The following is a 27,613-nucleotide window of genomic DNA, read 5'->3' as shown; positions in this document are numbered from 1 at the left end:
AAATTTTTTTTCTTATTTCCGACCCTGCTACAGCGCCATTGGTTTAGTGGCGTCTGCTAAATCGAACCGCTTGCCCACTGTGGTGTGGAGAATTAACATTACAATACCCAAAATCGGCTAAGTTGGCTCGATTAAAAAAATCCATTAACCCTCCCTGGTCAGGGCCGGAAATAAGCGCAGGACACTGGACATTGTCCAATAAAATTTTAAATTGTCCCGTAATTTGACCAATAAATTTTCCGAAGATTTGATAGCTTGACAATGGCGACATAGATAATAATTAATATTATCTATGATGGCGAAGCGACACTATTTTTGCACACTCCAGTGGACAATGTCCTATAAATTTTCCAGTCAAACAGGGGAGTCACTGGACACATGTCCTATAAGAAATATTTCTTATTTCCGGCCCTGTCCCTGGTTACATGTAAATTTTCTCTAAAATAAATTGCTTTATATCAGGCGATATTCCCGTTTATATAAACCTGGTTTACGAGGGAAGTGAATACATTTCATCTTTTCGTAATGCGCTTTTTGGATGACATTTGTTCGTAGCCTACGTTATGATTAACGTAGGCTCCGATTTGTTAAGACATTTTAAATAGGCTTAGTACACATTCAGGGATGCCAGATTGAAACCTTCAACCCGCCAAAATGAAATTGGAAACAAGCCCAAAAAACCGCCAATCTATATTTCGAAAAGAAGCCCAAAAACTGACTAAGATCTAAACAATCCAGCCCAAAAACAAGCCAAAAATTTATCGTGAAAATTTGGAATTTATTTTTCTTTTAGAAATTTCAATGCATATTACATTCTGACACCATTTTTAAAACACAAAACAAAATGAAACCATTTTATTTAACCATAAATTGACGAATTATAAGCTACACAAATGGTTTGACAGTACCATTTGTCAGTTTTTTGGGCATTTTAATGATCTTCGCCTATTGGCGGTATTTTAAGTACAGAAAGCCAAAGAAAAACCCCGACAAGCCCAATTTCCAGCCAACAGCCAACCCGTTTATTTCCAGCCAATATTTTTTAGAAGAAGCCCAATTGGCGGCTTTCCAGCCCAATATGGCATCCCTGTACACATTTGATAAAAATGTGTTTCAAGAAGGAATGTTTCTCTAGGAAAAATATTCATTTGCCAATACATAATAGTGTGAGCCGCTAGAGTCTGAGCGCAGCATCGAGTGGGCTATGCGTTAGCAGACGATGTATCATGTATGTGGACGGAATTGCGGCATTATTCCTCCTAAACAGCTGAATCAATCTGAACTGAACTATAGTCTCTTTGGAATGGACGAGAAATTCTATGGTGAAATTGGGAACTTTATCAGAACTGTTTGCTTCTATTTCCGGATGGACGGCTGTGGTTGTTCCGGACATTAGGACTCGGAGTTTTGTCAAAATTTTTTGGATATTTTTTAAAAGGTAAATTATACTGTTACTAATATATTTAAAACTGTAAAAATATGTTCAGAAGTTAATGAGCGATAGTTAGAAATAGAAAGAAGGAAAATCATAAGGCCCTTATCCTTATGGAGTACTAGAGTTGTAGAGTAGGCTGTCCAAATTTCAAGCAGGGTCGATGACGTTGAATGGTTGATATTGTATTGAATATTCTGAACATGTCATTCTTATGACGTCACGAAATTGTACGTACGAAGGTAGCAACCCTGTCGTAGTCTTTTCCTACATGCATGGGTGGAGAACTTAGGGTTTACAATCCTTAAAAATACGCTAATTAGTTTGTGTTGATAGCTAGTATAGTGCGCCGCTTTAAATGGAAAATGAAATGTTAAGGCAACCATTTTTTAATTAATTTAATTTGATAATAAAAATAACATCATTAATATTAACATAAGTTTATAAGATATGTTTTTCAAGTTTGTCACTGGTAACTTAGAAACTGGAGCTTGTGATGTGGGTGAAACGTCATAGATTCAGGGTAAAGCGACGCCTGGTGAGGCGCTGTCAAAGGCTTAGTAATGATTGCAGACTAAAGGTGGAATTCATAAACGTCGGACGCAAGGCAATTTAGTACAGGCAAAGGCAGGACGTCGTGCGCAAAAGGCGGAAGTTTGCGCACGACGCCCTGCCTTTGCCTGTACTAAATTGCCTTGCGTCCGACGTTTATGAATTCCACCTTAAATAGGGAGATGTACTGCAAAATTAACAGAGTGTAGTCAATTCTCGCTTGTCCTACTCGAACTAGCTCGAGCTGTTAGTCTCTAAGCATTACCAAGTATCGATAATGTCACACTTAAATTAATTCAAAGTTGATGTTCTTAGCAGCGTGGGAAATAAGGCGGTGGCACAGGGCAAATGACCAGTTTAAAAATTGCCTGGACCAGTTTAAAAATTAAATCAGAGGGACCACTAAGAAAATTCAGGGGTTTCCAGAGTCAGACATTTTAATTATCCACTTCTTCAATTTAGCAGACGACGCGCCCTGGTCAGTGGTCATGGACCAGTTTATTTATTCTAGGCCAGCGGCGTCGCTGGCCCAATGTACAGTTTAAAAAAAAAATCCTTATTTCCCACCCTGGTTCTTAGCGTAATCATGGAGCAAACGAGGAGAGTCAACTCCGGTAGTTTCCGTAAACGTCCGGTAGAGGTATGGCAGAAGCGTTGCAGTTAGCTAGTGCTTCTAGCGGCCTCTAGTTTTCCTACGGAACATAATTAGATGCGGGGGGGGGGCAAAGGACTAGTTTCCCCGATGTTAATATCCCCCCGTTTTTCCGTACGAAAAAAAAGGGGGCGCCACGGTCGCGTTTCGAAAATCAGTTACTATAGGCCAAAGCTAGAGTCGGCTATCCTGGTTTCATCCATGGCGTGATGCAACTCTTTTATGAGCGAAGCATATAGTTTTATGTTGTAAGCCTATAACTAATTAGCGACTGCAATACCACGTGAACTTTCAGGATGTTTATTTCTGAAACTGCCCCTTGCTGCAATTTGTTAGTGGTGTCAGAAGTGAGATGAGACTAGAAGTGAAGGGCTCTAGCATTGGTGAACAAATTTGAGGATTTTACGCCGCTTCAATCGCGCCTACACTAGAGAGAAAAAAATTGGCCGAGTTCCAAAAAAATTTCGGTAAAATAGTAGTATTCCTCATCCACGGATTTTTAAAAGTTTGTACTCATTTCTGAAAGTAAATGAGGTGAGGAACACGATGCCGTTAAAAATTTCCACCGCAAATGATTTTGAAGGGTTTTTTTTTTTCTTTCAAAATATATATGAAAATAGGGTGTAACCGATTTGCTGTCAAAGCTAGGTTACAGAGTGAAACAATGAGCTCAAAACCAGAATACTATATATTTGAACTCTTTTATTAGGTTCTTGGGTTAGTACTTGTTACAGAATATAATTAATTAAATAAATAACAAAATAAATGATAATGCTAATTACAATGATATTGATAGGATGGGTAGTGAGAGCGCCAGACTAGGGGTGTGCCTTTAGGAGGTAGCAATAGAAAGCAACACTTACTAGGGTTAAGTAGAGCCAGTTGAGTTCCGTCTTTAGGCCTACTGAAGTGATGGCACGAACAGAGAGAGTTAACGTGCGAGAACTAGTCATTACGGACTTGATCACTGGATTGCCTCGTAGAAGGTCAATCTACCCTACATCTAAACAGGTCTCAGCTTAGATGGTGAATACGGCCTAGGGCCTACCGCACTAGCTAACTAACTCCCTACTAACACCAACAACTATCCTGGATAGACTGCCACTCTATCCGGATACTATCATAATGACTTATGAGACAGACTGCCTAACAGACTGCACTAAGATGATACTGTACACTCACTGTAAAGCACAGCTGACCTGACTTTATATAGCCCTAGCAATAGGCCTGGCTCAATATAGGGGGCGCTCACCAAAGGTGCAATATGAGACGCCACCTAGTGTTCACCTAATCTATTGTGAGGTTAAAAAGTCTTCATATAAAAAACTTAAGATTAGAGATCAAAGGGAGCCGGACATAAGCTTAGCTAAGTGTGATTGTGAAGGCTCAGTAGCGCATCCGCTACATTCCCCCACACGTTAAAAAGGGACACTCCTAGGCTGGCATCTTACAAAATATGAATGTCGTAATTGGTTAAGGTGGTTGAGCAACTTGACTTGGCTTGGCTTGGCACCTCAGCGTTCCACTCCAGACTAGATCGTGATGGTCTGGATTCTGATTCCGGATGATAGTCGCCAGATATCGTTGAAGAAGAGGTATATGCATAATGAATGGAGTATGCTCCTCTGTGCAGGTCCTCAGACGTTATCTCTGGTAACGCTGGTATGGTCCAAGCAAGAACATACGCTTTATGGGTGGGCAGAAACTGTCCATCCAAAGACAGCAACGTTGCTTTCAACCTTCTGAGACTCTAATACAGTTTACTCAGAAATATAGACGTTAATTGAAGGAATTAATAGCTATCTCTACTAAAGGTGTAGTTCCATGAGATGTAAAAGGAACATATAAACCGAAGTAGGAGATAAGCCTATAATCTAATTGAATTAGGATAAGTACTAGCTATAGCTAAGTACTAGTAAGTTTAAAGTGGTTAAGTATTTGCAGACTCAACTGAGCTGCCTTAATATAAAGTAGGGTTAGTCATGACTCATAAACCTAGTTCTTGCGAAAGCTACAAAGGAAACACTCTCTAACAGTGATATGTATATTAGGAGTAAGCCTTTGTGTAGACGCATTGTAAGTGGGGTTTATCGAAATGAAAGGACTAACCGTTTAAGGGATAATCAGTCATGGGAATGATATAGTAAAGATTCCTACAGTAATGATTAAACTGTAAACTAATTGGGACAAGCAGGACACATGCCTTGCAAGCCTGATCCTAACTAGTTCCATACTACGGATAGCACGTAATGCGGGAAATAAATTAATAATAATTACTTCTTGTCTCCGTGTAGATGTTGGTAGAACAAGATTAGGCCTAACCACTGTAATAGTGATGGCAGTTAACATTACGTTCTGAATCCTACCATTCATGTAAACATGACGGATAATTAGGCTTAACAAACGGAAAGCGCTTGAAGCCTTGGCCAAATTAATAGAAAATAATAAATTTTAAATAACTAAAATAACTAAGGGCCTAACAGAAACACCATGTATTTGGTGGTCAAATTAAACTAACTGGGCCCTGGTAGATACACCAATTATTTCCCCCTGTAACCGATTTGCTGTCAAAGCTAGGTTACAGAGTGAAACAATGAGCTCAAAACCAGAATACTATATATTTGAACTCTTTTATTAGGTTCTTGGGTTAGTACTTGTTACAGAATATAATTAATTAAATAAATAACAAAATAAATGATAATGCTAATTACAATGATATTGATAGGATGGGTAGTGAGAGCGCCAGACTAGGGGTGTGCCTTTAGGAGGTAGCAATAGAAAGCAACACTTACTAGGGTTAAGTAGAGCCAGTTGAGTTCCGTCTTTAGGCCTACTGAAGTGATGGCACGAACAGAGAGAGTTAACGTGCGAGAACTAGTCATTACGGACTTGATCACTGGATTGCCTCGTAGAAGGTCAATCTACCCTACATCTAAACAGGTCTCAGCTTAGATGGTGAATACGGCCTAGGGCCTACCGCACTAGCTAACTAACTCCCTACTAACACCAACAACTATCCTGGATAGACTGCCACTCTATCCGGATACTATCATAATGACTTATGAGACAGACTGCCTAACAGACTGCACTAAGATGATACTGTACACTCACTGTAAAGCACAGCTGACCTGACTTTATATAGCCCTAGCAATAGGCCTGGCTCAATATAGGGGGCGCTCACCAAAGGTGCAATATGAGACGCCACCTAGTGTTCACCTAATCTATTGTGAGGTTAAAAAGTCTTCATATAAAAAACTTAAGATTAGAGATCAAAGGGAGCCGGACATAAGCTTAGCTAAGTGTGATTGTGAAGGCTCAGTAGCGCATCCGCTACAAGGGTAATGGCAGTCCTCTGCCTTCGACTGTATTAAGCTCTATGGGGAAATAACATGGGATGCCATTAGTCTATTGCAATATTTTGGAAAAGGACAAATCTAATAGAAACTGAACCTAACCGAACCGAACCTAACCTAACCTGAACCTAACCTAACCTAACCTGGACCTAAAATATCCCAAACATAATCTAAACAAGTGTATGCGCCCCAAATATCAAATATAAAAACAACCATAGGTAATATGTGCTACCTTTTTTTTTTTTTTTTTTTTAAAAAAATCATTTGCGGTTAAAAATTTTGACGGCATCGTTTTCCCCACCTCATTTACTATCAGAAATGAGTACAAACTTTTAAAAATCCGTGGAGGGGGAATACTACCATTTGGCCAAAATATCATACCCTCGTTCCCCTCAACCTAAAGCGGCGGAACACGGACGCGGGTGCTTGAATCTAGTTCGGCCGTCCACCACCACGAGTGTCTCACGTTTTGGAGGGGAAATTCTGAAACCGCCACTAGAGGGCCAACCGTTGGTGTGTAATCAAGATTATTCACTTTCGCCGAGTGAAGAATTTGGTTATTTCAGTACTTCTAGTCTCATCTCACTTCTGGTGGTAATTGTAAGGAAAATGCGTGCTTTGATAAATTCAATCAACAATTTTCATGTTATTATATCAATCTACAATAAATAAATAAAAAATGGATTTCAGGCCATTTCATTCTCCGTGGTTTCCTCATGCTAAGCGCTAATTTTACTCATACGTAGAGCTGTTGGGGTCAGTGGACGACTTAAAGCAAGTAGTCCACTAAGCCTTGCGAATCCGTGTAATTAACGTAACGTCACGTATCCAACTAGGAACAGAACGCCATCTGATAACGTTTTTTAAACTATGCTTTCGGACTTAGGTAATGGGCGCCTTCTTTCGGATCATTTACGAACTTAAAGCGGTAACGATACGGTTTCGCATGACTAAGTGGACTACTTGCTTAAGACATATGGAATAATATAAATGAATATATACATAGTTTACAGGCATGGAGGATTCCTACCATTAACACAAGGAGACCAAGCAACTTAGAGTGTAAAATCGTCTGCTATTTTACACTCTAAGTTGCCTCGTCTCCTATTGCAAATGGTATGAATCCTCCTTGCGTGTAAACTATGTATTACTCGAGTAATGGTACCCAGTGAAAAATTATTTCAAATTTTTCAGGAGTTGCACTTCCGCGAATAAGCTGAGGAGGGATATATTGGCTTGATTCGAATGTAAGGAAAAAAACATATCCCTATGTTTGGCCGACATATGGGACTACAGCCCTGGTAGCAGAGACAATCCAGGTTTGTTTGTTGTTCCATGGATTAAGGATGCGCCTGAGGAAATTTGCTTTCAGGCTATAGAGAGCATTCAGTCTTACCGCTGTTCTGGTAGCCATATTGGGTGGTCTTAGCTTCATAACCGCTTTAAACCCACCAATATGGCAGCGTAAATCATGTTAACGAGACTCAGCTCCTCCTCCCACTGAAAGCTCTCTAAAGGATAGACAACCCCCTATCTCCGACGGCAGCTTATTCAATATATGCTCTGTTCCAGCTTCGTTTGTCAGCACGCATAAAGCTAGGTCTCTGTGTAACATAGATTTGTGCGTGCTGACAAGAGACGAAAGTAATACTCATATTCAGTATCTACAAATCTCGGGGTGTCAATTCTGACCATAAGTATTTCGATCGTCTCTTGCCAGCACGCGCAAAGCTAGGTCTCTAATTAACGTAGCTTTGCGCGTGCTGACAACAGACGAAAGACTTCAGGATTTAAAATATCCGCGAGTTTTTTTAGCTCGAATGAATGGACCTCTAGGCCTTAGTTTCAAATACTGTGAAATTGCCCTCCTGAAGTTTTTCGTCTCTTGTCAGCACACACAAAGCTAGGTTACATAGAGACCTAGGCTGCGTTCAGTAACGCTCAACGGAGGCTCCGTTGAATGCGCATTCGCCACTGAACGATTTTCGGAACTTCCGGTTTGACGTCACGATTGTAAGCGAAGAGGCATCGAAGTCATCGGCTGCAAGAACGATTTCGAGATGTTAATTTGATGGATAATTTCGGAACTATTTATAAAATCGGTGTAGCAGAGACTGAATGAGAATGAATAGCGTCTGTTAATTATTTTATGAAATCTTTTCGTTTATATCTATGAAGCTTAAAAAGTTATTGGGTTTTAAATCTTAAGCCTTGGCTAAGTTACGGGTCAAAGTTTGCTCTTATTTCGGCTAGCAGGTCCTCGCATATCCATTTCCATCAACTGTAAGCAGACGATACAACGCAAAGTTTGCAAAAAACCGTTCAGTAGCCTAATACGTCACATGACATCCCGTTGATCAACGGAGCTCAACGCGTTTGGTCTCCGTTGAGCGTTACTGAACGCACCCCTAGCTTTGCGCGTGCTGACAACCGAAGCTAGAACAGAATAATAAGAATAAGCGAGATAGGGAGTTGCTTATCCTTTAGCGCATTCTTTATCCATGGTTGTTCCCATCAGTTTTAATTAAAGTATACGTTTCTTAATGAAACTAAATTAATATCTTTTTAATTGACGTAGATTGTAATTGAATCAAATCTAAATCAAAGATGGATACATTTTTTAATACGCAAGTATCTAATGTTGCTGAGCCAACAGTAGATTCCGTTAACGAAGATGAAGACATTGTTGAAGAAACTGGCAATCCATTCGCGGAACTGAACTTGGCTAGTATTTACGGTGAAAGCTCGTTAGGTCTACAGCAGTCAAATATTACAGCCGAAAATATTCGACCTCCTGAACTAATTGACGAAGACGAATTATCCGATGAATCATGGGCTAAAAAGATACAACCGAAACTGGAGCTAGAGGAACGAACTAACACTTGCTCAGAATGCGGAGCCAAATTTAAAAACCGCTCGAGTTTAAGAAGGCACAAGGAGACTCATAGCGAGATAAAACCATTTAAGTGCGTTAAATGCGAATTTTCGACGACTACGAGACAATATTTAAATAGGCATATAAAGTTTCGTCATAAGAATGATAAATCGCAGCAAAGTTCCTCCATTAACTTACCATCGGCCGCGTTGTCGAGTAATTTTTTGGAAACACCCAAGTTTGACTACTCGTTGAACAAGGCTATCCCATCAACGAATAGTCTAACTCAAGTGGCTAGTAAAAGCGGCGGACAATACCGTTGCCATCAGTGTTCGTACAGTACGGACAAACATTACTTTCTTCGAAAACACAGTTATTCCCATCAGGGCTTCCAAGTTTTTGGATGTGACATTTGCGATTTTGTCACAACCAAAAATAGGTATTTGGTCAACCATATGAAAAAACACGCTGAAGGAAGTAATGCCAGCGTTGGATCATCTCACAGTAACGATTCCATAGATATGAACCTGCCTAATGAATTCCCGACTAACGAAGTTAAGGTACGTTGAAGGCCCTTTTCTTCAGTCTGTGTTCGTACAGATTACAGAATCTGGAAACCTGGATAGTCAGGGATTTTGAAAATGAGGGAAAAGTCAGGGATTTAAACAGGGTTCATACAAACCGGGAAAAATCAGGGAAATAAATAGTTGACAAAAACATCAGGGAAATTACGAATTTCTAGTAAAATTCAGGGAAATCAGGGAAATTTGCGTCTAACAGGGGTTGAGTAATTAAGCAAAATGTTCGTGAACATACCCTCCATAGGATTAACATTACACTATACTTTGGAGGCTCATAACTCTGGTAATATTGGAGACACAGGGATGCCCTTTGAGTATGTTATAGGGTCAGTATGCATAACTTTGGACACTTTTTGCATAACCTTGAATAACTTCCGTTGCTTATATGTTAGACTCAAAATTAAAAAAGCAATGGAGAGAAGCATTCTTAAGACACATTCTCACAAGTTTTCAACTTTTAAAATGGAATACATTTTTCACAAAGTAGAGTTCCCCAAAGGCCGAATTCGTGCTCAACTTTGGACACTTCTATGTAACTTTGGACGCCCCCTTCCTAACTTTGGACACCCCTTCCTAACTTTGGACAGCGAAAAAAGGGTGACTTGGGGACGCATTAGGCGAATCACAATTGTTAAATAAAACTTCGCAGTCTTCGAATTGAAATTGGCGCCAATTTGTAGTTCTATTGTAGCGCTACGTAACGGTTTTGAGAGATCCGATCCGAATCGAACCGCGGAGAGAATCGCGCCGTCTGCTCTAGCCTTTAATTTTGGCGCGCTGTTTGCCGCGTAACAATTTTAACAAACTGAGGACTTTTTTTCTTTTTTTTTTTGTTCCGTGTTTATTGACGTGTCCCTTATTGTTTTAAATTCTAAAAAAGGCTAATATCGCGAGTTAATTAGTGTTAACAAACGGAGAAATCGGCCAGCATGAAAGTGTCCAAAGTTAGAAATTTGCCCAGGTGTTTTTAAAGCTGAATATTTCGTCGAATTTCCCGCGTAAGACAGTGTTTAAAATACGGATTATGAAGCCAAAATGTTGCTCTTTCGAATGGTTTCTAGTTTGTTCAGGTACGATTTCTCTAATTTTCGTCAAACCTTATTTCCCGGGACCAAAGGGTTGACCCCCGCCAAATTTGGCCGTAATTTAAATGGACGAGTTTGGGGAGTGGGCTAATTTGGCTCGTAACGTAGTCGGATGTTATTCTACGACTTTTTTCTAAATTCCTCACATTCTAAGCTTTAAAATAAGCTATTTCATTATCAATTTGATGCATCCAGTAATTAAATATGATTTTTATAATAAAAGTGTCTAAAGTTGCAGCTGTCCAAAGTTAGGCACACTGACCCTAGTCATCATCAATGTTTAATTTCTTTATAATTTAAATTAGGGTCAGTATGCATAACTTTGGACACTTTTTGCATAACCTTGAATAACTTCCGTTGCTTATATGTTAGACTCAAAATTAAAAAAGCAATGGAGAGAAGCATTCTTAAGACACATTCTCACAAGTTTTCAACTTTTTAAATGTAATACATTTTTCACAAAGTAGAGTTCCCCAAAGGCCGAATTCGTGCTCAACTTTGGACACTTCTATGTAACTTTGGACGCCCCCTTCCTAACTTTGGACACCCCTTCCTAACTTTGGACAGCGAAAAAAGGGTGACTTGGGGACGCATTAGGCGAATCACAATTTCAAAAGTAAAAATATAGGCTTAGGCCGACCTAGACGTATGCCTAAAATATATAAAAAATCAGAAATTTCTTTAAAACAAACTTTGTTAAATATGGGGCTACTTATGTAGGTTTTTAGGTATATAGGGCCTAGGCCTATTTTGGCGCGCTGTTTGCCGCGTAACAATTTTAACAAACTGAGGACGTGTCCCTTATTGTTTTAAATTCTAAAAAAGGCTAATATCGCGAGTTAATTAGGGTTAACAAACGGAGAAATCGGCCAGCATGAAAGTGTCCAAAGTTAGAAATTTGCCCAGGTGTTTTTAAAGCTGAATATTTCGTCGAATTTCCCGCGTAAGACAGTGTTTAAAAACGGATTATGAAGCCAAAAAGTTGCTCTTTCGAATGGTTTCTAGTTTGTTCAGGTATGATTTCTCTAATTTTCGTCAAACCTTATTTCCCGGGACCAAAGGGTTGACCCCCGTCAAATTTGGCCGTAATTTAAATAGACGAGTTTGGGGAGTGGGCTAATTTGGCTCGTAACGTAGTCGGATGTTATTCTACGACTTTGGAGTATTTTTTTCTAAATTCCTCACATTCTAAGCTTTAAAATAAGCTATTTCATTATCAATTTGATGCATCCAGTAATTAAATATGATTTTTATAATAAAAGTGTCTAAAGTTGCAGCTGTCCAAAGTTAGGCACACTGACCCTAGTCCAATTTGTCCCCCATCCAACCATACTAAAAACGTAGAGCTACGACAAACAGGGGCGGAGTAATTAAGCAAAACGTAAACAAACAACCCCCTCCATAGGAATAGCGTTACACTAAACTTTGGAGGCTCGTAACTCTGGAAAATTCAGGGAAGTATGTGGGGGGGAAAACCTGGAAATCTCAGGGAAATTTGTTTTTCAAAAGTTGTATGAACCCTGTTTAAAGTTATTTACTAAAAGTCTTGAGGTTTTTTTTTTTGCTAAATATTGGCCAGGTGTGATGAAGTGAACACCTTAAAATGGGCAGGGAAATTGGCAAAATTAAAATTTCGTCAGTGATAAGCTGGAAAAGTCAGGGATTTTCAATATAAAAATTTCGTCCGAACCCTGTCAGTGCAATATCCCCCTTCAATGATGTTTCAACTTATTCAGGGTTTGTACGGAACCTAGATAACCTGGATAAGTCAGGGATATGAAAATTAGGGGAGAAAGTCGGGGATAAGTCAGGGATTTGAAAGTTTTTCCTAAAAAGTCAGGGATATGTCAGGGATTTCGTTTGGTATATCAAACCATACTTCGAGCAATGCTAAATAAGAGACAGGTGCAATTATGAAGTGGGCTCTGGTAAACACGTGCTTAAAATGGTCAGGGATATTTCCAAAATTTGGTCAGGGATAACCTGGAAAAGTCGGGGATTTTCAATGTAAAAATTTCGTACAAACCCTGCCTTATTTTAAAAATTCTGCGTCGGACGTTTGGCATTAGTATTTGGTGTGTTATTATAGAAAGAAATCTGCCATCAAATTGAGTAATTTTTGTGGGTTTGGTTGAGGAAAACTGATATCGGATTTTTCATCATGATTCCAAAGGGAAATACATTGAGGATCCCATTTACACCAGGAGGACAGGCTACTTGGTATTGCATTTTGTCTGCCAAGTAGCTTGGCCTCCTGGTGTAAATGCAGTATCAATCCTCCTAGTCTGAAAATTATCGAGATAGTGTAGTGTCTTCCCCCTTTAACAAGAAATCTCGAGCCTTGCCGTGAAATAGTTTCTCTTGAGTATTTATAGGCACTGCGAAGTAGACAGCGGCGGGTGGGTAAAAATATTATTGAAATATGTCACAGGCACCACATGACATCAAGATACAAAGACCCTTCATGGAGTGGGACATAACATCTAGTCCTTTTTATTCGCCAGATTGTAGCGCCAATTTCCTGGAGTGGTAATTTTTGAAATAAAACGAACCAAACTTCTTTGAACCACGCCTCTCCTTGGTCACGTGCCTCTGACGTATTTGAAATAATTTTTACACACCCGCCGATGCCCTCTTTACAGCCCCTTTAAGTAAATGTCGGCTCCTGTGGCGCCCCTAACATGCTAGCTAATCTTATACCGACCAATGCCTTCTTGCCGAAGGCAGGAACCATTCAGATTTGTTAAACGAGAGGCGTAGCTAAAAGTAGCCTCTGCTAAGCTTATCGGGCCAGTATACGCCACCCCTCGACTATTTTAAGCATCTAGTGGCATTTGTTTAAACTAAACAACAGCAGAGACTTGCTTTAATGCGTGTTCAAATGTTAAAGGAAAAGTTCAGGAAACACAAACATTATACCTTAGAAGAACGGGGTTTTTTTTCTAAATATAAAAGGAAAAATATTAAAAATAAAATTATCTCTTATTACAAAATAATTAGTGTTTAATTAGTGGCAACCTCTTACCCCTATCTATCTTAGCCTATGAGAATTCAACCAATCCCGTAGGGGTAAGTGGTTCGATTTAGCAGACGCCACTAAACCAATGTCGGGTGGCGCAGTAGTCCTTGATTATTTTTATGACTAATTTAACGCTAATTATCATATTGTAATAAGAGATCATTTTTCTTTTTAATTTTTCAAAATACAAGGGGGGACGTAAAAAAGGGTTCGTACGGAACCTGGAGAACCTGGATAAGTCAGGGATATGAAAATTAGGGGAAAAAGTCAGAGATTTAAAGGTTTTTCCTAAAAAGTCAGGGATATGTCAGGGATTTCGTTTGGTACATCAAACCATGCTTCAAGAAATACTAAATATGACGCAGGTGTGGTGATCTGGGCTCTGGTAAGCACCTTAAAATGGTCAGTGATATTGCCAAAATTTGGTCAGGGATAACTTGGAAAAGTCAGGGATTTTCAATGTAAAAATTTCGTACGAACCCTGGTAAACGGAGGCTAGGCTATTTCGTCTCTCCTCAGTCGGAAAATACGTCATTAGAGAGTTTAAGCATCCCCTAAACGCGTACGTGTAGCTACCTTCCACTGTGCATTAGACCAATGCATTGTCAAAGGTGGCTACACGTACGCGTATAGGGGATGCTTAAACTCTATTAGCGTCGCGTTGACGTGAGTTTTCAAGAACCAATGAGATGCTGGTTGTAATTTAGAGGCGGGTATTAACTCTGGACCTACGTTTGGACTGGAGATAAAGCTGGAAATGTGCAGATGAATTTATACCTTCTCCCTAATAAACTAGATATCACGTCTTGGTATAATGTTATGTTTTTTGACCTTTTCCTTTAATCTAGAAAAAGTGGCACCGTTTTCATTTTTATTTCAAAGAATCATAGTTTTGTGGGGTGGCGTAGCGGTTAGCGCTTTCGCCTCGCAGCAAGAGGATCCCGGGTGGGATCCCGGACTGTGGCACTGGGTGAAAATCTGGGATCAAATCCTTCTGCGTGGAGTTTGCAAGTTCTCTCCCCGCTTATTAAAAGGAGTTTTCCTCCGCGGTCTAACCCGGTTTCTCCTTTCCATCAAAACTTGCAGAGGTTAACGGTAATAGTTAGCATAGGGCGCTGTAGGTTAGCTGTGGCATAGGGGCTAGCCACCACCCCTCTATGCAATGTAAAGGGACCCACCTGTAAACAAGCCACAGGCTTAGTGTGGAAATCCCTTCATAGACAAAGCCTAGATTATTATTATTATTATTATTTGTTTTACGTTCTACAGGTCTCAGCGCCTACTTCTTTCTTGGAAGCGTTCGAATCAGCTGATCAAAATACCGCTAACAGATCGGAGTCGAAATGGTTAGTCAGTGTTGACCCCGATGGTAAAAAAATCTACAAATGCCGCGATTGTAACTACATTTCACCACGGACCAACAATTTGAGGCAACACGAACGTATTCATAACGGCGAAAGATTCCAATGCGAACACTGCAACTTTTCAACCTTCTATAAACATAATTTGACCGTTCACGTAGCCACTCATTTCATGAAGTACAAGTTTAAATGCGATCATTGTCCAAAATCATTTGGCCGTAGACAGCAACTCGATAAACACATTTCCGTCAATCACTCCCAATTCGAGTTTTACTGCAGTAAATGTAAAGTTGCCTTTCGTTTCGAAAATGACTATGTTTTTCATCTTCGTATTCATACTAGGAAATGTGTCATCAAGATAAAGAAATTGACCAAGGACGAAATCATCAAATATGGCGCTATTTACGATCCCAATATGGAAAAATCCAAAAACTTGATAGGTACCATCGTTAGTAATGACAATGGCCTATTATTAAAGAACTACAGACCATACGTTCCGAAACTCTTTACCCCAATACCGAAAAATTTTAAAAATATCGTTACCGCTAATGTCAAGAAACTAACTTCCCCTCAACCCTCGTTAAAAATATCAAAGACTACTACTAGCGTTTCGAAACTAAAAAACGCCCTTTCAAAATCATTAAACAATGTAACTGTTAAGCCTTTGCCCAGTTATTCAAGATTAGAAACCGCAGCTAGGCCTAGCGTTATAAATGAGGTTTTGGAACTTTCTAAACTTCAAAATGCACTGTTAAAACCAACAAGCAGCGTAACCATAAACCCTGTACCGAGTTTTCCAACGTTACAAACCGCGACGCGAAGCATTGTCAATAATGTTACGGCTGTATCGAAACTTCAAAACGCGCTGTCAAATCCGATTAACAGTGTAACTATTAAGCCTTTGCCAATTATTTCAATCGCGTCGAATACTGTAAGAAATGTTCAAAGTGTTTCGCAACTTCAAACTGCAATCTCAAAATCGTCACAAACTGTTTCGTCAAATGTTCCTAGCGTTAAAAAAGTACAGGAGTCGATCTCAAAACCTTCAGAAATCTCAACAACAGAATCCAATGACGACGACCTTTGCCTAGATTTAGTTGTGGAGGAGGAAGAAGTTTCGCAAGAGCCTGAAGTAATTGAGGAAATTGAGCTCTCGGATGGCGATGATAATACGGAGGCTGTACCACCAGTGGTGCTAAACTCGGAACCGATAAAAATCTCATTACCTATTAGTGGAGGATTACCAATACCGACAATCTCTGGGGTTCCTGGTAATTTCCTCTTTTTGTTTTATCTTTTTAGCCACATCGTAGTATACGATGAGGCTCTTAGTTTGATCTGCCCTGTTGTCATTCTCGTAGTAGTAGTAGTAGTAGTAGTAGTAGTGCCACAGTCCTGCCTTTGGCAGTATCGTTCGTCATTTTTGAACGTCGAGAGAAAATATTTTTCGTTTTAGTTAACGTTGCAGTTCACAGGTGGAGTTTTAAACTTGATACAGGGAAGAGATTATATTTTTTAAATTTTCTTCCTCCACGGAGAATCGAACCGCGGACCTATCGCTCGCCAGCCCAGTACTAAGCAGCCTCGCCTAAAACCGATTGCTAAGAAAGGCTCGCGAATAGAGGACTAGTCTCGGAGAGTTTGTCAGAGACAGGGTCCCCTTCCTCTCTCTCTATCTCTTCAACTAGGAGTCATGATCTTATTTGAGGCCAGGAGATATAACTTCGCGGTAGGAGTGGCAAAAAGTATATTATATAAATTTTAAGCGACCGGGAAGAAGTTTTTCCAATTGATCTCGTTGTTCTAATTTACGTACTTTACGATCATACGATGTGGCTAATATTTTTGTCTTGACAAACTTGTTAAAACTAAGGTGTTCGGTGTTCCGTGGATCTTTAAGTCAAGTCTTTACTTGTTTTCAAATGGTAGCCAAATTTACTAGAATATCATGAACTCAGTGGCTACGATACAACGCGAAATTTTTACTACCACCGAGCGTGGTCCCGTAGCGACGAGTCTCGACTATTTAGGCCTAAGATTAGAAATTATTTGGTTCGCTTGATTTACACGAGATTTTATACATTGCCGAAATGCATTTCACGTTCGTCATTGGCTATGTGAGTCAAAAACGACTGCTGCACCATCTTAGTTTAATAATTTCTCCTATCCTATGTACAGGATTTAAAAGAGGGCTTTGCCATAACCTGTCGGTAAGCGGGGTGTGCCTTTTGTTAGCAAAGAGAGTATAGGGGAGGAGTGGAAGCTCCCCCGCTCTACAAGGCTAAATTACAATGTTGCCCCTAAAATAAACTAGTGGTACGAGGGAGTTTCCGACTCAGTCGCACCACCTACGATACCATTTAATGTCTGAAACGGAAATGCCTCGGTACTGCTCATTGAAGATGCGCGGTAGAAAAGAGCAACAAGATTTTCCCCTCTTTCCACTCCTCCCCTATACTCTCTTTGTTGTTAGTGACTGATATTCCCTGGCGGTGGTACCGTCGTAGCGCTTCATAGCCATGACAGAACAACTTACAAAAGCGGGCGGTAACCCCTAAGTCCTGCACAGCGTGGGAAATAAGGCGGTGGCACAGGACAAATGACCAGTTTAAAAATTGCCTGAACCAGTTTAAAAATTAAATCGGAGGGGGGTCAGTGGTCCACGGGACCACTAAGAAAATTCAAGGGTAACCAGAGTTCGGACATTATCTCAACTATTTAAATTATCCACTTCTTTAGTTTAGCAGACGACGCGCTCTGGTCAATGGTCATGGACCAGTTTATTTAACCCAGGCTAGGGGGATCACTGGCCCAATGTCCAGTTTTAAAAAATCCTTATTTCCCACCCTGGTCCTGCATACCGAAACAGAATAGATATGTGGCCTACTGTTTTCTAGGTCGGGTAGTGTTACAGGTAGAGATAGAGATCACAGCGTAGATAATATGATCACAGTAGGTGATGCTTTCTCTTGTTAGGAATACGCCACTACCAGAGAGAATTCTCTCTGCCACTACTCTTGTTTAAAGATGCACGAGCATATGCAGTTTGATAGGTTTACGTGTAGTTGCAAATTAATCTGTTAAAGGGGCTGTAAAATGTCGATGGACCGTTGCATTTTTTTTTTAAGTACCGCCCCCCCCCCCCAATCAATGTGGTCAGCAGCTGATGTAAAACACCTCAAAGAGGAATTATTTCGTGGTTATCTCTCTTGGTGATGCTTCAGCCTTTCCCAAACCCACACACTCGGGACCCGCGTAAATTTTGCTAGAACCGTCGACCCTAGCAATAGAACAGCTCTGTGATTGGCCGAATTGTATCACCTGCCATAAAAGTCTGAATAACACAAAAATAGGAAAATGCCTTAACACTATTTTCTCGGAATGAAGGAAAGACTTAAGTTTTGTTTATTCCCGGGACGGTCGTGACATCAATAACGACTTTAAAAAATGCAACGGTTCGCCAACTTCCTTGCAGACCCTTTAAGCTATTATTATTATATTTGCACTACGATTTGTTTCATATCTATACATTAAATATTGAAAATTGTTTCTTGCAGGTCACCTGCCTTGGGTCAACAGTAATCCTCAAGCTTGGTATTACATGTAAATTTAACAAGAAAGATTTTGAAATGAGTTTAAATTTTAGTTTGTAGTAAAATATTCACGTAAAGATTGAGGATTAATTTTTCATGTTAATGATGTAATCATGATAATTTATTTTCAGCTTTAAGTAAAAGTAAATACTTGGTTATGTGTAGTATGTAATGATTTACTTATTCCATGAAATATGTAGTGATTAACTTAAGTTTATAATGTAGTAGTAAAACACCAGTGTTTTACTACTACTAAATATAAACAGTTTTATATGATACGTAAAATAATTATGACAAATAAATAATTCTGACAAGATTATATTTGCTGAAGTATTTTATTTTGGGAAGAACAGATATATCTGAAATAGAACAAATTGTACGTTTGACTCAAATGGATTTTTATCGTCCAAATCTTTTCCATATTCATCATAGTAATGTTTAGAATTTGGGTAGCTGTCACAATAAGTAAAACCAGAAGGGAATAAGCGAGAAGGGAGACATTAGAGCCTGCTATGGTAACGGGAGTCCGACCAACCTCAAGAAAACCGCGAAAACTTTGCGCAAGTACACAGCTTTTAACCAATTTACTGCAAAAATAGTTCTTTAAGTTCTCCGCGGTATCAGGCGGCCTATTTGTCTGCTAGATTTTCATTCTCCAAAGGCTTAGGGCTGTCGATGTTTCGTTCTTGTGTAATTATAACCTCAAGTATGTATTTTATTGAAACTAATTTAAATTTTTTAATATTAATTCAGAATAATTAGTTTTCATCTATTTATTACCTTCAAATTATCTGATTTTGGTATGTTTTCAATACCCGTGCATCTAAATTAATTGCACAGCTTGATTTCGTTTATCAACATGAAATTCGGCCATTTTTATCTCCTTCAATGTAAAGTTGTAAACAAAACTACTTTTTATTCGTCAACCGAGCAGGGTGAGAAATAAGGCGGTGGCACTGGGCAAATGACCAGTTTAAAAATTGCTTTGACCAGTTTATTTATTAAATGCCTGGGGGTCCAGTGGTCACCGTGACCACTTTTTAAATTCCCCTTCTTTAGTAAAAAATAATTCCCAGAAGTGGGTTATAGAAATTAATGCTTATAAAACAAATAAACAGTATAATAAAACCATCCCTAGAGCCATTTCAGTGCAGCTCTGACAGTATGTAGAAATATTAAGTGGTCATTGACCAGTTTTTTAATTAAAACCCTTGGGCTCTACTGGTCAAATGACCAGTTTAAAAATTTTCCTTATTTCTCACCCTGCAACCGAGACGTCACCTTCTTATATGACGTCACAGCTAAGGCAGAAGTTAGATAGCCAATCAGTGAAGGGTAGTTGATTTTGAGGTTAATAAGACTGTTGTTGCGAGTGTAAAGCATTAAGGAGATATAAAGTGTGTCCCTTCTCTCTTATTCCCTTCTGGTAAAACTATCGCCTTCAGTAGCGTTTGAAGTGTAAGGTATTTTTTTTTTCGGCAACAGTTTTATCCATTAGTTTTCCCTTTCGCACTCGCAGCTTGTTTTTCTAAAATTTTCAGGTTCTCGCGAGTTCTACGCAAGGCTAGCAATACAACTAGACGAGTCCCTTTTTTCCCCTATGCGAGTCTTCTCTCTTTTTAACTAGTCTTTTTGTTGGGAAAGCGTATTTCTTCTTCGCGCCGGGACCGGGTCAATTAAAGCGAGCTACACAATCGTAAGTAAATAAGTTACTATTTTTAATTTAGACTCATAAGACTCGGTAAAAAACATGGACTCCAGGGCTCCCACCAGGTCCCTAAAGTCCCTTTTTTCCTGCAAGGTCCTTAACCTATCCTAAAATTGGTATTCGGTCCTTAAATCACCCTACTTTCATAAACCTCAGAAAAAGTATTTATTTAGTAGTCAGGCAAGGAGAGATAACAAGAATAACTTTTGACGCGGTACTTAGATTCCTATTAATTCATTGGATTTATGTTACTGTACAGTCTTATCCCTGGTTATACACGTACCCTGATTCACTGCGAATTTGACTTTGATTGTACGGTTTTTGTACACAATCGTGACGGGGGAGGCAATAACCAATGAGATAGATAGAGTTACAATTCAAATCGGCTTACCGCGAAACACATTGTTTTTATCAAGAAAGTTTAACAAAACATGACAGCGCCATCTGTGAGCCTCTACCGGAACTAATTACAACTTTTACTCGCTTATTTGCAATCAGAAACATCGTTATGATTTTTATTTCATCTATTTATTAGATTAAAAAGGACTGGAGTTTTTATTATTTAACTCGCGTATTTTATTTAACACGTTTAAAAAACTATCTTGACAGCTTGTTACACAGACTATAGCAGCAGACGGTAATAAAAAACGTTCTTCGAGTGATTAATAGGTGGCGCCACCCGTATTTGATAATGATTCATGCTCGACAAAAAGTGTATCGCGAAACGTCGATCTCGAGCTTTCACGTTGTGACTCTAGGTTTTAATATATATATATTCTATCTCATTGGGGATAACCAGAGAGAGAGAGAGAGAGAGAGAGGGAAACTTTCGTACCAGTCTGGGAATGTTGCCTACTCTGGGAAATAAGAATAAACTAGTCCTTGAGACCAGTGGCCCGCTAGTGTCCGTAATAAAAACTGGTCTCCGGACTGGTCCTAGCCTTTGTCCTCCTATAGATTTGCAAATAATTAACTGGTCCCGAGGACCACTAACCCCCACTTCTTGAATTAAAAAACTAGTCCAAGCAATTAATAACCTGGTTTTGGACCAGAGGAAGTGTGCTATTTCCCAGACTGGTCCTTGGGAGCAGTGACCCCCCCCCTAGTGTCCGAAATAAACTGGACTCCAGACTGGTCCCAGCCTTTGTTCTCCTATAGATTTGCAATTAATAAACTGGTCCCAAGGACCAGTAACCTCATGCACTTCTAGAAATAAAAAACTAGTCCAAGCAATTAGTAAACTGGTCCCTAGGACCAGAGGAAATGTGCTATTTTCACATAATAAAGATACCATTTTGTTTTACCAGTGGTGCCTTTTTGGTTCCTACTTTTAAAATTCGGGTCCCTATTTTACCCAATTTTTATCGTGAAAAGTCCCTTTTTCCCCTATTTATTTTTCAGATTTCGGTGGGAGCCCTGGGACTCGCATTGGACTCTATTAACAATTTTTGACTTTTTGGAGGACTCGCGAGTACTGGAAAATTGGACTCTAGTCCTAACATATTTAAATGCAAACGTTGACAACGTAATCTTTCAGCAGCTTGTTCTCTCTCGTTACATTTGGTTTTGTCGCCGACGTTTTCGACTTAAGTTGTCATGCAGCTGTTCCATATTAAAATAACTAGGGTCACTGCGCCGTTTCTCCCTACGTATTCTTCGAGTCATGTTGTCACGCAGCTTTTCCATTTCACGATAATTAGGGTTATTACGCCGTCTTTCTCTTCGACGTTCAGCGTCACGCTGTCCCTTTGACTTACGAGCGTGTATCTGATTAGCATCTTGACCTTGCGAACTAACGTCAGGCAAACTATTTGACGTGTCACTTCTCAAAGTGTAATTGCTTTCATTAGTCTCTTTATCTTGTAAGGTAACATTCGGCAATTGACTCGAAGTATCACTTCTCCAAGTGAAATTTGATTGAGTTGTATCTTGGTTTTCTAATTTAACGTCAGGCAAACTAAATGAGGCTGACGTGTCACTTCTCCAAGTGCAATTCGACTGACTACCATCTCGATGTTCTATTTTAACCTCAGGCAAACTGTTCGACGTGTCATTGGCATTTTTCGAAGTGCAAATTTGCTGGTTCGTCGTATTCATTGCTACAAACTTCATCAAAGCCTTTTTCTTAGCGGCGTATAGTAACCGACTTCGTTCATTCTCTTTCTTTCGAAATTCTGGATTCATTCTCAGCCGCCTCATTCTATGGGTTGAGGAATCTTTTTCAACTGACATTTTAGTTAGACTTCAGTTATTTTTCTCGGTCGAACTTGACAGTTGACACATTTGATTGGCGTTCACTAAATTACCGCCAATATGGAATCTGCCGAAAATTTTCCACTATGCGTCGTCTGCTAGAAAACACCCTTTGGCCGTGGCCCGTGGTTAGATTGACTTGGCTTTCGACTTATTAGGCGGTAAAATAGAGTATTAATTCGGCCAATCAAAAGACTAGGCGGTAAAATACAAAAAGCCATGATTAAAGCTAAATAACGACTTCATTTGAATATAATATACAATGTACTCCATCCTCGTCTAACGCAACAATTTTCGGCAGATTCCAAGTTGTCGCTTTCTTATTTAAGTTTAATAAGTCCCCTTATAATTCAAAAGCTGTCGACACTCAGGTTATGTAAAATTCAAAAGTTGTAGACACCATCTATTTGAGAATAATTGCTCAGAATTAACTTTAAGTCGCGTTTAAATTAATCAGCGCATTCTCAAATGTATATGTACCAACTCAGATTGAATTCCATCCAAAATTAAGTTAAATGAAAGCGTTTTGGTAAAATTGTGACTCGTAGGCACCCAGGTTATGTAAAATCCAAAAGTTGTAGGCACCCAGGTTATGTGAAATCCAAAAGTTGTAGGCACCCAGGTTATGTAAAATTCAAAAGTTGTTGGTACCATCTATTTGAGAATAATTGCTCAGAATTAACTTTAAGTCGCGTTTAAATTAATCAGCGCAATCTCAAATGTAAATGTACCAACTCAGATTGAATTCCATCCAAAATTAAGTTTAATGAAAGCGTTTTGGTAAAATAGTGTCTTGTAGACACCCAGGTTATGTGAAATCCAAAAGTTGTAGGCACCCAGGTTATGTAAAATCCAAAAGTTGTCGGCATACCCAGGTTATGTAAAATCCAAAAGTTGTAGGCACCTTATATTTGAGAATAATTGCTCGCAATTAACATTAAATTGCGTTTAAATTGAGCACCACATTCATATGACACATTATCAAATTAGATTTCATTACTTTAATAGTTATGTTAAATAATCGCATTTTGGGCAGTTCAAACCCCTGTGGCCGTGGTTTTCCTTTAGCAATATTTTGAAGGCACCCTAAGCGTAAGTTTAATTGGCGCAATTTACTTTCTATAGTGTTTAATTTGAACATCACATTCAAATGGCATTATAATCCGAGTAAGAATTAATTTCATACTTAATTAACTTAAACATTCACATTTTGGTAAAATTCTTACCCCAGCAGACAAGATTACGAAAGTCTTGTTGCCTTCCTCAGTTTAAGTATGATTACTACTCGTAATTAACTTTTAATTGCGTTTTAATTGAACACCGCATTCATTCAACATAAGGCACCCAATTATGTATAATTTCTTGGATAATTAAGTTAAATAATATCATTTTGGTAAAATTTTATTTCATAATTAAATCTTGTAGACACAACTCAATTTGCCGCCATTAAGTATTATTTGTAATAAAAAATTGAGTACCGGGAAATTAAAACTATACGTTCCAAATTAGATTTAATTTCAGCCATAATTAACTGAAATAAACATATTTGGTAAAATTCCAACCCCTATAGGGGCTCTTCCCATTAATATGATAGGAGGGATAATTTAACAATGATAGTTAAATATTAATTTCCTCAGGACCTTCTGACAATCTTGAGCAAATTTAGAGCATATATATTTATAATTAAAGGGCAGGAAACTGTTGAAAACGGGAATGTATTTATAATAAACAGAAAACGACTACAATAGTAGTTTTACTACTGTAGGCATTTGTAGACACCCTTGGTAAATTTGTAAAATAGTGGAAGATGATTGTTTTGTTATTGATGTGCCTAAAGACCAAAAATTTATTAACAATCTTTTACCAAGATTACAAATTACTTTTTTCAATTACTACATTCCATATTATTTGAAATGGAATAAAAAGGACGGAATGTAATGGCGCAAATAAGGCTGAAGTGATATTTTTAAGTTCCTTAAAATCTGATAGAATCTTACAAATTTATTAAATAAAATTGTTTTACAAAATTTCAGGAGTCTTGGGTACATTATTTATTTGCATTTATTTCACGGGTTTTAACAAGCTTGGGACAAATTTTTGAGAAACATTTAAAATTTATCGTTAGCCAAAATTGGTGTTGATAAATTAATAACAGCAGATACCACGGTGATCACTGAACTAGCATAGGGCAATAAATCAAAAGGCAATTTTTTATTTAAACAACTAAAAGCTCTCATTCTACCTATCGTTCTCTCAACATGCACTCTCGCAGCAGCTATTTTGGAATTTCGCGAAACTTCTTCCCTTGTAAATTGCTTTTTCTTCTTTAGAAAGGGTGGTCTTATTAGTTCTAAACCACGCTCGTTGCAAAGATCTTCTATGGCAAACCCCTCGTTAACCATAATCCCATCTATGAAACCTTCACACATGTCCAATATTTTACTTTCAGACGTTACTTGTTGGTCGGAACATCTTCCACAAAAAACTTTGCTCACAAATGTTATAACACCGGAAGGTGCGATAGCGACCAACCACTTAATCGTGTTCCTTCCTTTGTAGTGAGAGTACGTTTTTATTCTGCATTGAAGACACGCGGGTCTCTCTATTTCGACTTCAGTACAGTCTAGTATTACCCTTGTATTAGGAAACTCAGCAAAACATCTGGGCATACATTTCATAATTTCATTTTTATCTAGCCATTTTATCGCGCATTCGAGAACCGAAACCAACTGCGTAAGAGTTAATTTAAAATTATTTGAGGTCTGAACTTTACTTATTCCAAACAAAGCTGATAGAGCGGTAAATGAAATGCCAAGTTTTAGTTTCATGAGTGTCAAAAATACCCTATCTCGAACATTCATTGAGATGCGGCTAGGAAACTCACTGTTAATATTTTTAACGATCGCATCAAATAGACCAGTACTTTGTAATCCTGTTAATGAAATTATAGAGGTGGCATTCAATATTCCATTAGAAGCATTAACATAACATGTATGATTTTCCAAGGTGTTGACCATAATGCATTTATCATTGGGGTTTGGAGTGGTGCATTTGTCAGTCGTAGTTTCCTCGGTAGTTTGTTGAACAGCATCAATCCCCAATCTTTCAGCTAGAATTTCTGCGTCTGCTGGTCCATTTATTTCAGCTGTTTCACTTGCACGCAAAGTTGGAGATTGTGAGATCTGATTCCTTTTTTCCAGTCTTTCCAATCTCCCATTAGCCGTGAACTTTCGTTGATCATGTTTCCTTAACGGGAGTTTTTTGGAAGGAACAGCCAAGGGTCTAAGTCTGGGAGGGTAACTTAACTTATCTACAATAATAACTCTAATTATAATTGGTTTTAAATTAATATTATACGCTTAAAATATACCTGAATGTTCATATTTCGGTTGAGGGCGGTAATCCTCTTCTTTAAAATGATGGGAGCAGACAACCATGGACTTGGTGTGTGGTTTACCCATTTTTAAAGCTATATCCCATTGCTTCGACAATTTAACGTCGCGTGGAAATTGGTGAAAGCGGACACCACTCATTGTGGCATTATTTTTACACCCATACACGCTGCAGTATTTAACCATTGTTTAATTACGTTTAAATAAACAGCAAAACTGACAAAAACTAGCCTAATTATCGTTGAGCAGATAGTTGAGTTGTTGATTTAATTTTATAATTATCTTTGAGCAATTAAATTAAATTAACTTTAATTAAACCATGAGTATGTTGATTGCGTTTGTCATTAATGGTATTGGCGGAATTAAGTGACATTAAAACACCTGATTAAACTATCTAGTCATCGATCATCCGTTAAGCCTTAGACCTTGCAATAGACAGACAACGAACTAGACGGAGTTTGCAGCAGGGCCGGAAATAAGCACAGGACACTGGACATTGTCCAATAAAATTTTAAAATGTCCCATAATTTTTTTCAAATCTAAGGGGATCGCTGGACAGTTTGACCAATAAATTTTCCCAAGTTTGTAAAGCTTGGCTATGGAGAAGCGCCACTATTTCTGCACACTCCATTGGACAATGTCCTATAAATTTTCCATTGAAACAGGGGGTCACAGGACATTTGTCCTATAAGAATTTTTTCTTATTTCCGGCCCTGGTTTGCAGTCTACTTATGACATCTCATGTTGCCCTCTATTGAATCTCTCAACAACTATCGTTAAATTTATTACTTAAATAATATAATTTTTTTTAATTATAATAATCATATTAGCTAATTATAATTATTTAACTTTAAATGAGAAAGTTTCATAGATTTAAATTATATTGCTAAATTAAAAAATTGGGGCGCGCCGACGCGCCCGCGCCTTAAAGCCAGACAGCTCTCTCTCTCTCGTCTCCAGCTACAGCAAGGGCTACAGCCACGCAAAAAAGTGGCGGGCGTCGGGGAGGTGGGGGGGATTAATATCCTTGTACACATCTCTCTTCTCTTCACTATAATTTAACTCGCTCTATATTACAAGCGAGTGTAGCTACGTGGTAGCGCGCGCGGGCGTCTTTACTGACGTCTCGTATGGATAGGGATATCGCAGGTTTCCCGTCCCGACACCGACAGAAAAATAATTTCATCTGAAGTAAAATGCGTTATTCCACCCAAGAGGTGTAATGTGAACTACGGGTGAATTTAGAGTCGAAAATTCGCGGGAAATTTGAAATTTAAACTGTTTATTTATGACGAATCTCATCAGATCACACCAAAATCCAGCCAGCCGACCTGCCGACCAGCCATCCAGCCAACAGAGGTCGGAACAATCGTTGTTCTAAAGAGCGGCATAACGAAAAACAAGTTAATAAGCAATAAAGGCGAGCACTACTTCTTGGATAGGCATTGAAATTCGAACTAACGAGCTAATCATAAAATTCCTATTCCGGCTATAATTTCCTCGAGCATCATGGTCATAAAAATTTCAGCTAGGGGCTAAGAGTTTATACCAGACGTTAATTTTCAAAAGTCTTCTAGAGTCACAGAGCCGGAGATTTTCATGTCTACCAGTGCCGTTAGCGCCTCTGTATTAAACTACCAAAGTAGAACCACTTTAGAGAGTGATTTAGATGTATTAAAAAAAGCTGCAACTATTCTTCGTAAAGAAGCCACTAACGTTACTAAATGGAAATTTGAAGGTGATTTCTCTCATTTTCA

General features: G+C 38.8%; 3 protein-coding genes and 1 long non-coding RNA gene across 6 annotated transcripts in view; 2 read left to right on the top strand and 2 right to left on the bottom strand.

Annotated features, from left to right (window-relative positions):
* Window positions 1-19,651, top strand: part of LOC149646980 (uncharacterized) — a 65,389-nt gene extending 45,738 nt beyond the window's left edge. The window contains exon 2 of the long non-coding RNA XR_016371848.1: window positions 19,435-19,651. This is a non-coding gene — a long non-coding RNA (uncharacterized LOC149646980). The remainder of the gene's footprint in view (window positions 1-19,434) is intronic.
* LOC149646981 (uncharacterized) lies at window positions 1,242-18,822 on the top strand. 2 transcript variants are annotated; one of them, XM_089849842.1, is made up of 6 exons: window positions 1,242-1,438; window positions 6,680-6,745; window positions 7,184-7,308; window positions 8,568-9,424; window positions 14,819-16,181; window positions 18,468-18,822. In XM_089849842.1, the coding sequence occupies exons 4-6, from the start codon at window positions 8,597-8,599 to the stop codon at window positions 18,515-18,517; spliced, it is 2,241 nt and encodes a 746-aa protein (XP_089705968.1). In that variant the 5' UTR covers window positions 1,242-1,438; window positions 6,680-6,745; window positions 7,184-7,308; window positions 8,568-8,596; the 3' UTR covers window positions 18,518-18,822. The 2 variants fall into 2 exon arrangements, with proteins under 2 accessions (XP_089705968.1, XP_089705967.1); XM_089849841.1 differs by lacking the exon at window positions 6,680-6,745.
* LOC149646979 (uncharacterized) lies at window positions 18,820-22,736 on the bottom strand. Its single transcript, XM_089849859.1, has 2 exons — window positions 19,766-22,736; window positions 18,820-19,386 (listed from the first exon to the last, which is right to left on the bottom strand). Exon 1 carries the CDS (start codon window positions 22,441-22,443, stop codon window positions 21,766-21,768), a length of 678 nt encoding a protein of 225 aa, XP_089705985.1. The 5' UTR covers window positions 22,444-22,736; the 3' UTR covers window positions 18,820-19,386; window positions 19,766-21,765.
* Window positions 22,737-24,427: 1,691 nt separating this feature from the next.
* LOC149646978 (uncharacterized) lies at window positions 24,428-26,271 on the bottom strand. Of its 2 annotated transcripts, XM_089849821.1 has the most exons (3): window positions 26,088-26,271; window positions 25,835-26,025; window positions 24,428-25,774 (listed from the first exon to the last, which is right to left on the bottom strand). In XM_089849821.1, the coding sequence occupies exons 2-3, from the start codon at window positions 25,995-25,997 to the stop codon at window positions 24,573-24,575; spliced, it is 1,365 nt and encodes a 454-aa protein (XP_089705947.1). In that variant the 5' UTR covers window positions 25,998-26,025; window positions 26,088-26,271; the 3' UTR covers window positions 24,428-24,572. The 2 variants fall into 2 exon arrangements, with proteins under 2 accessions (XP_089705947.1, XP_089705946.1); XM_089849820.1 differs by having other exon boundaries at window positions 25,835-26,270.
* Between the last annotated feature and the right edge of the window lie 1,342 nt (window positions 26,272-27,613).

This window comes from Phalangium opilio, unplaced genomic scaffold (assembly GCF_054372755.1).
Source record: "Phalangium opilio isolate 3A_F unplaced genomic scaffold, DU_Popi_V2 ptg000089l_1, whole genome shotgun sequence".
Classification (NCBI taxonomy): domain Eukaryota; kingdom Metazoa; phylum Arthropoda; class Arachnida; order Opiliones; family Phalangiidae; genus Phalangium; species Phalangium opilio.
This window is presented reverse-complemented; position numbering and strand designations above follow the sequence as displayed.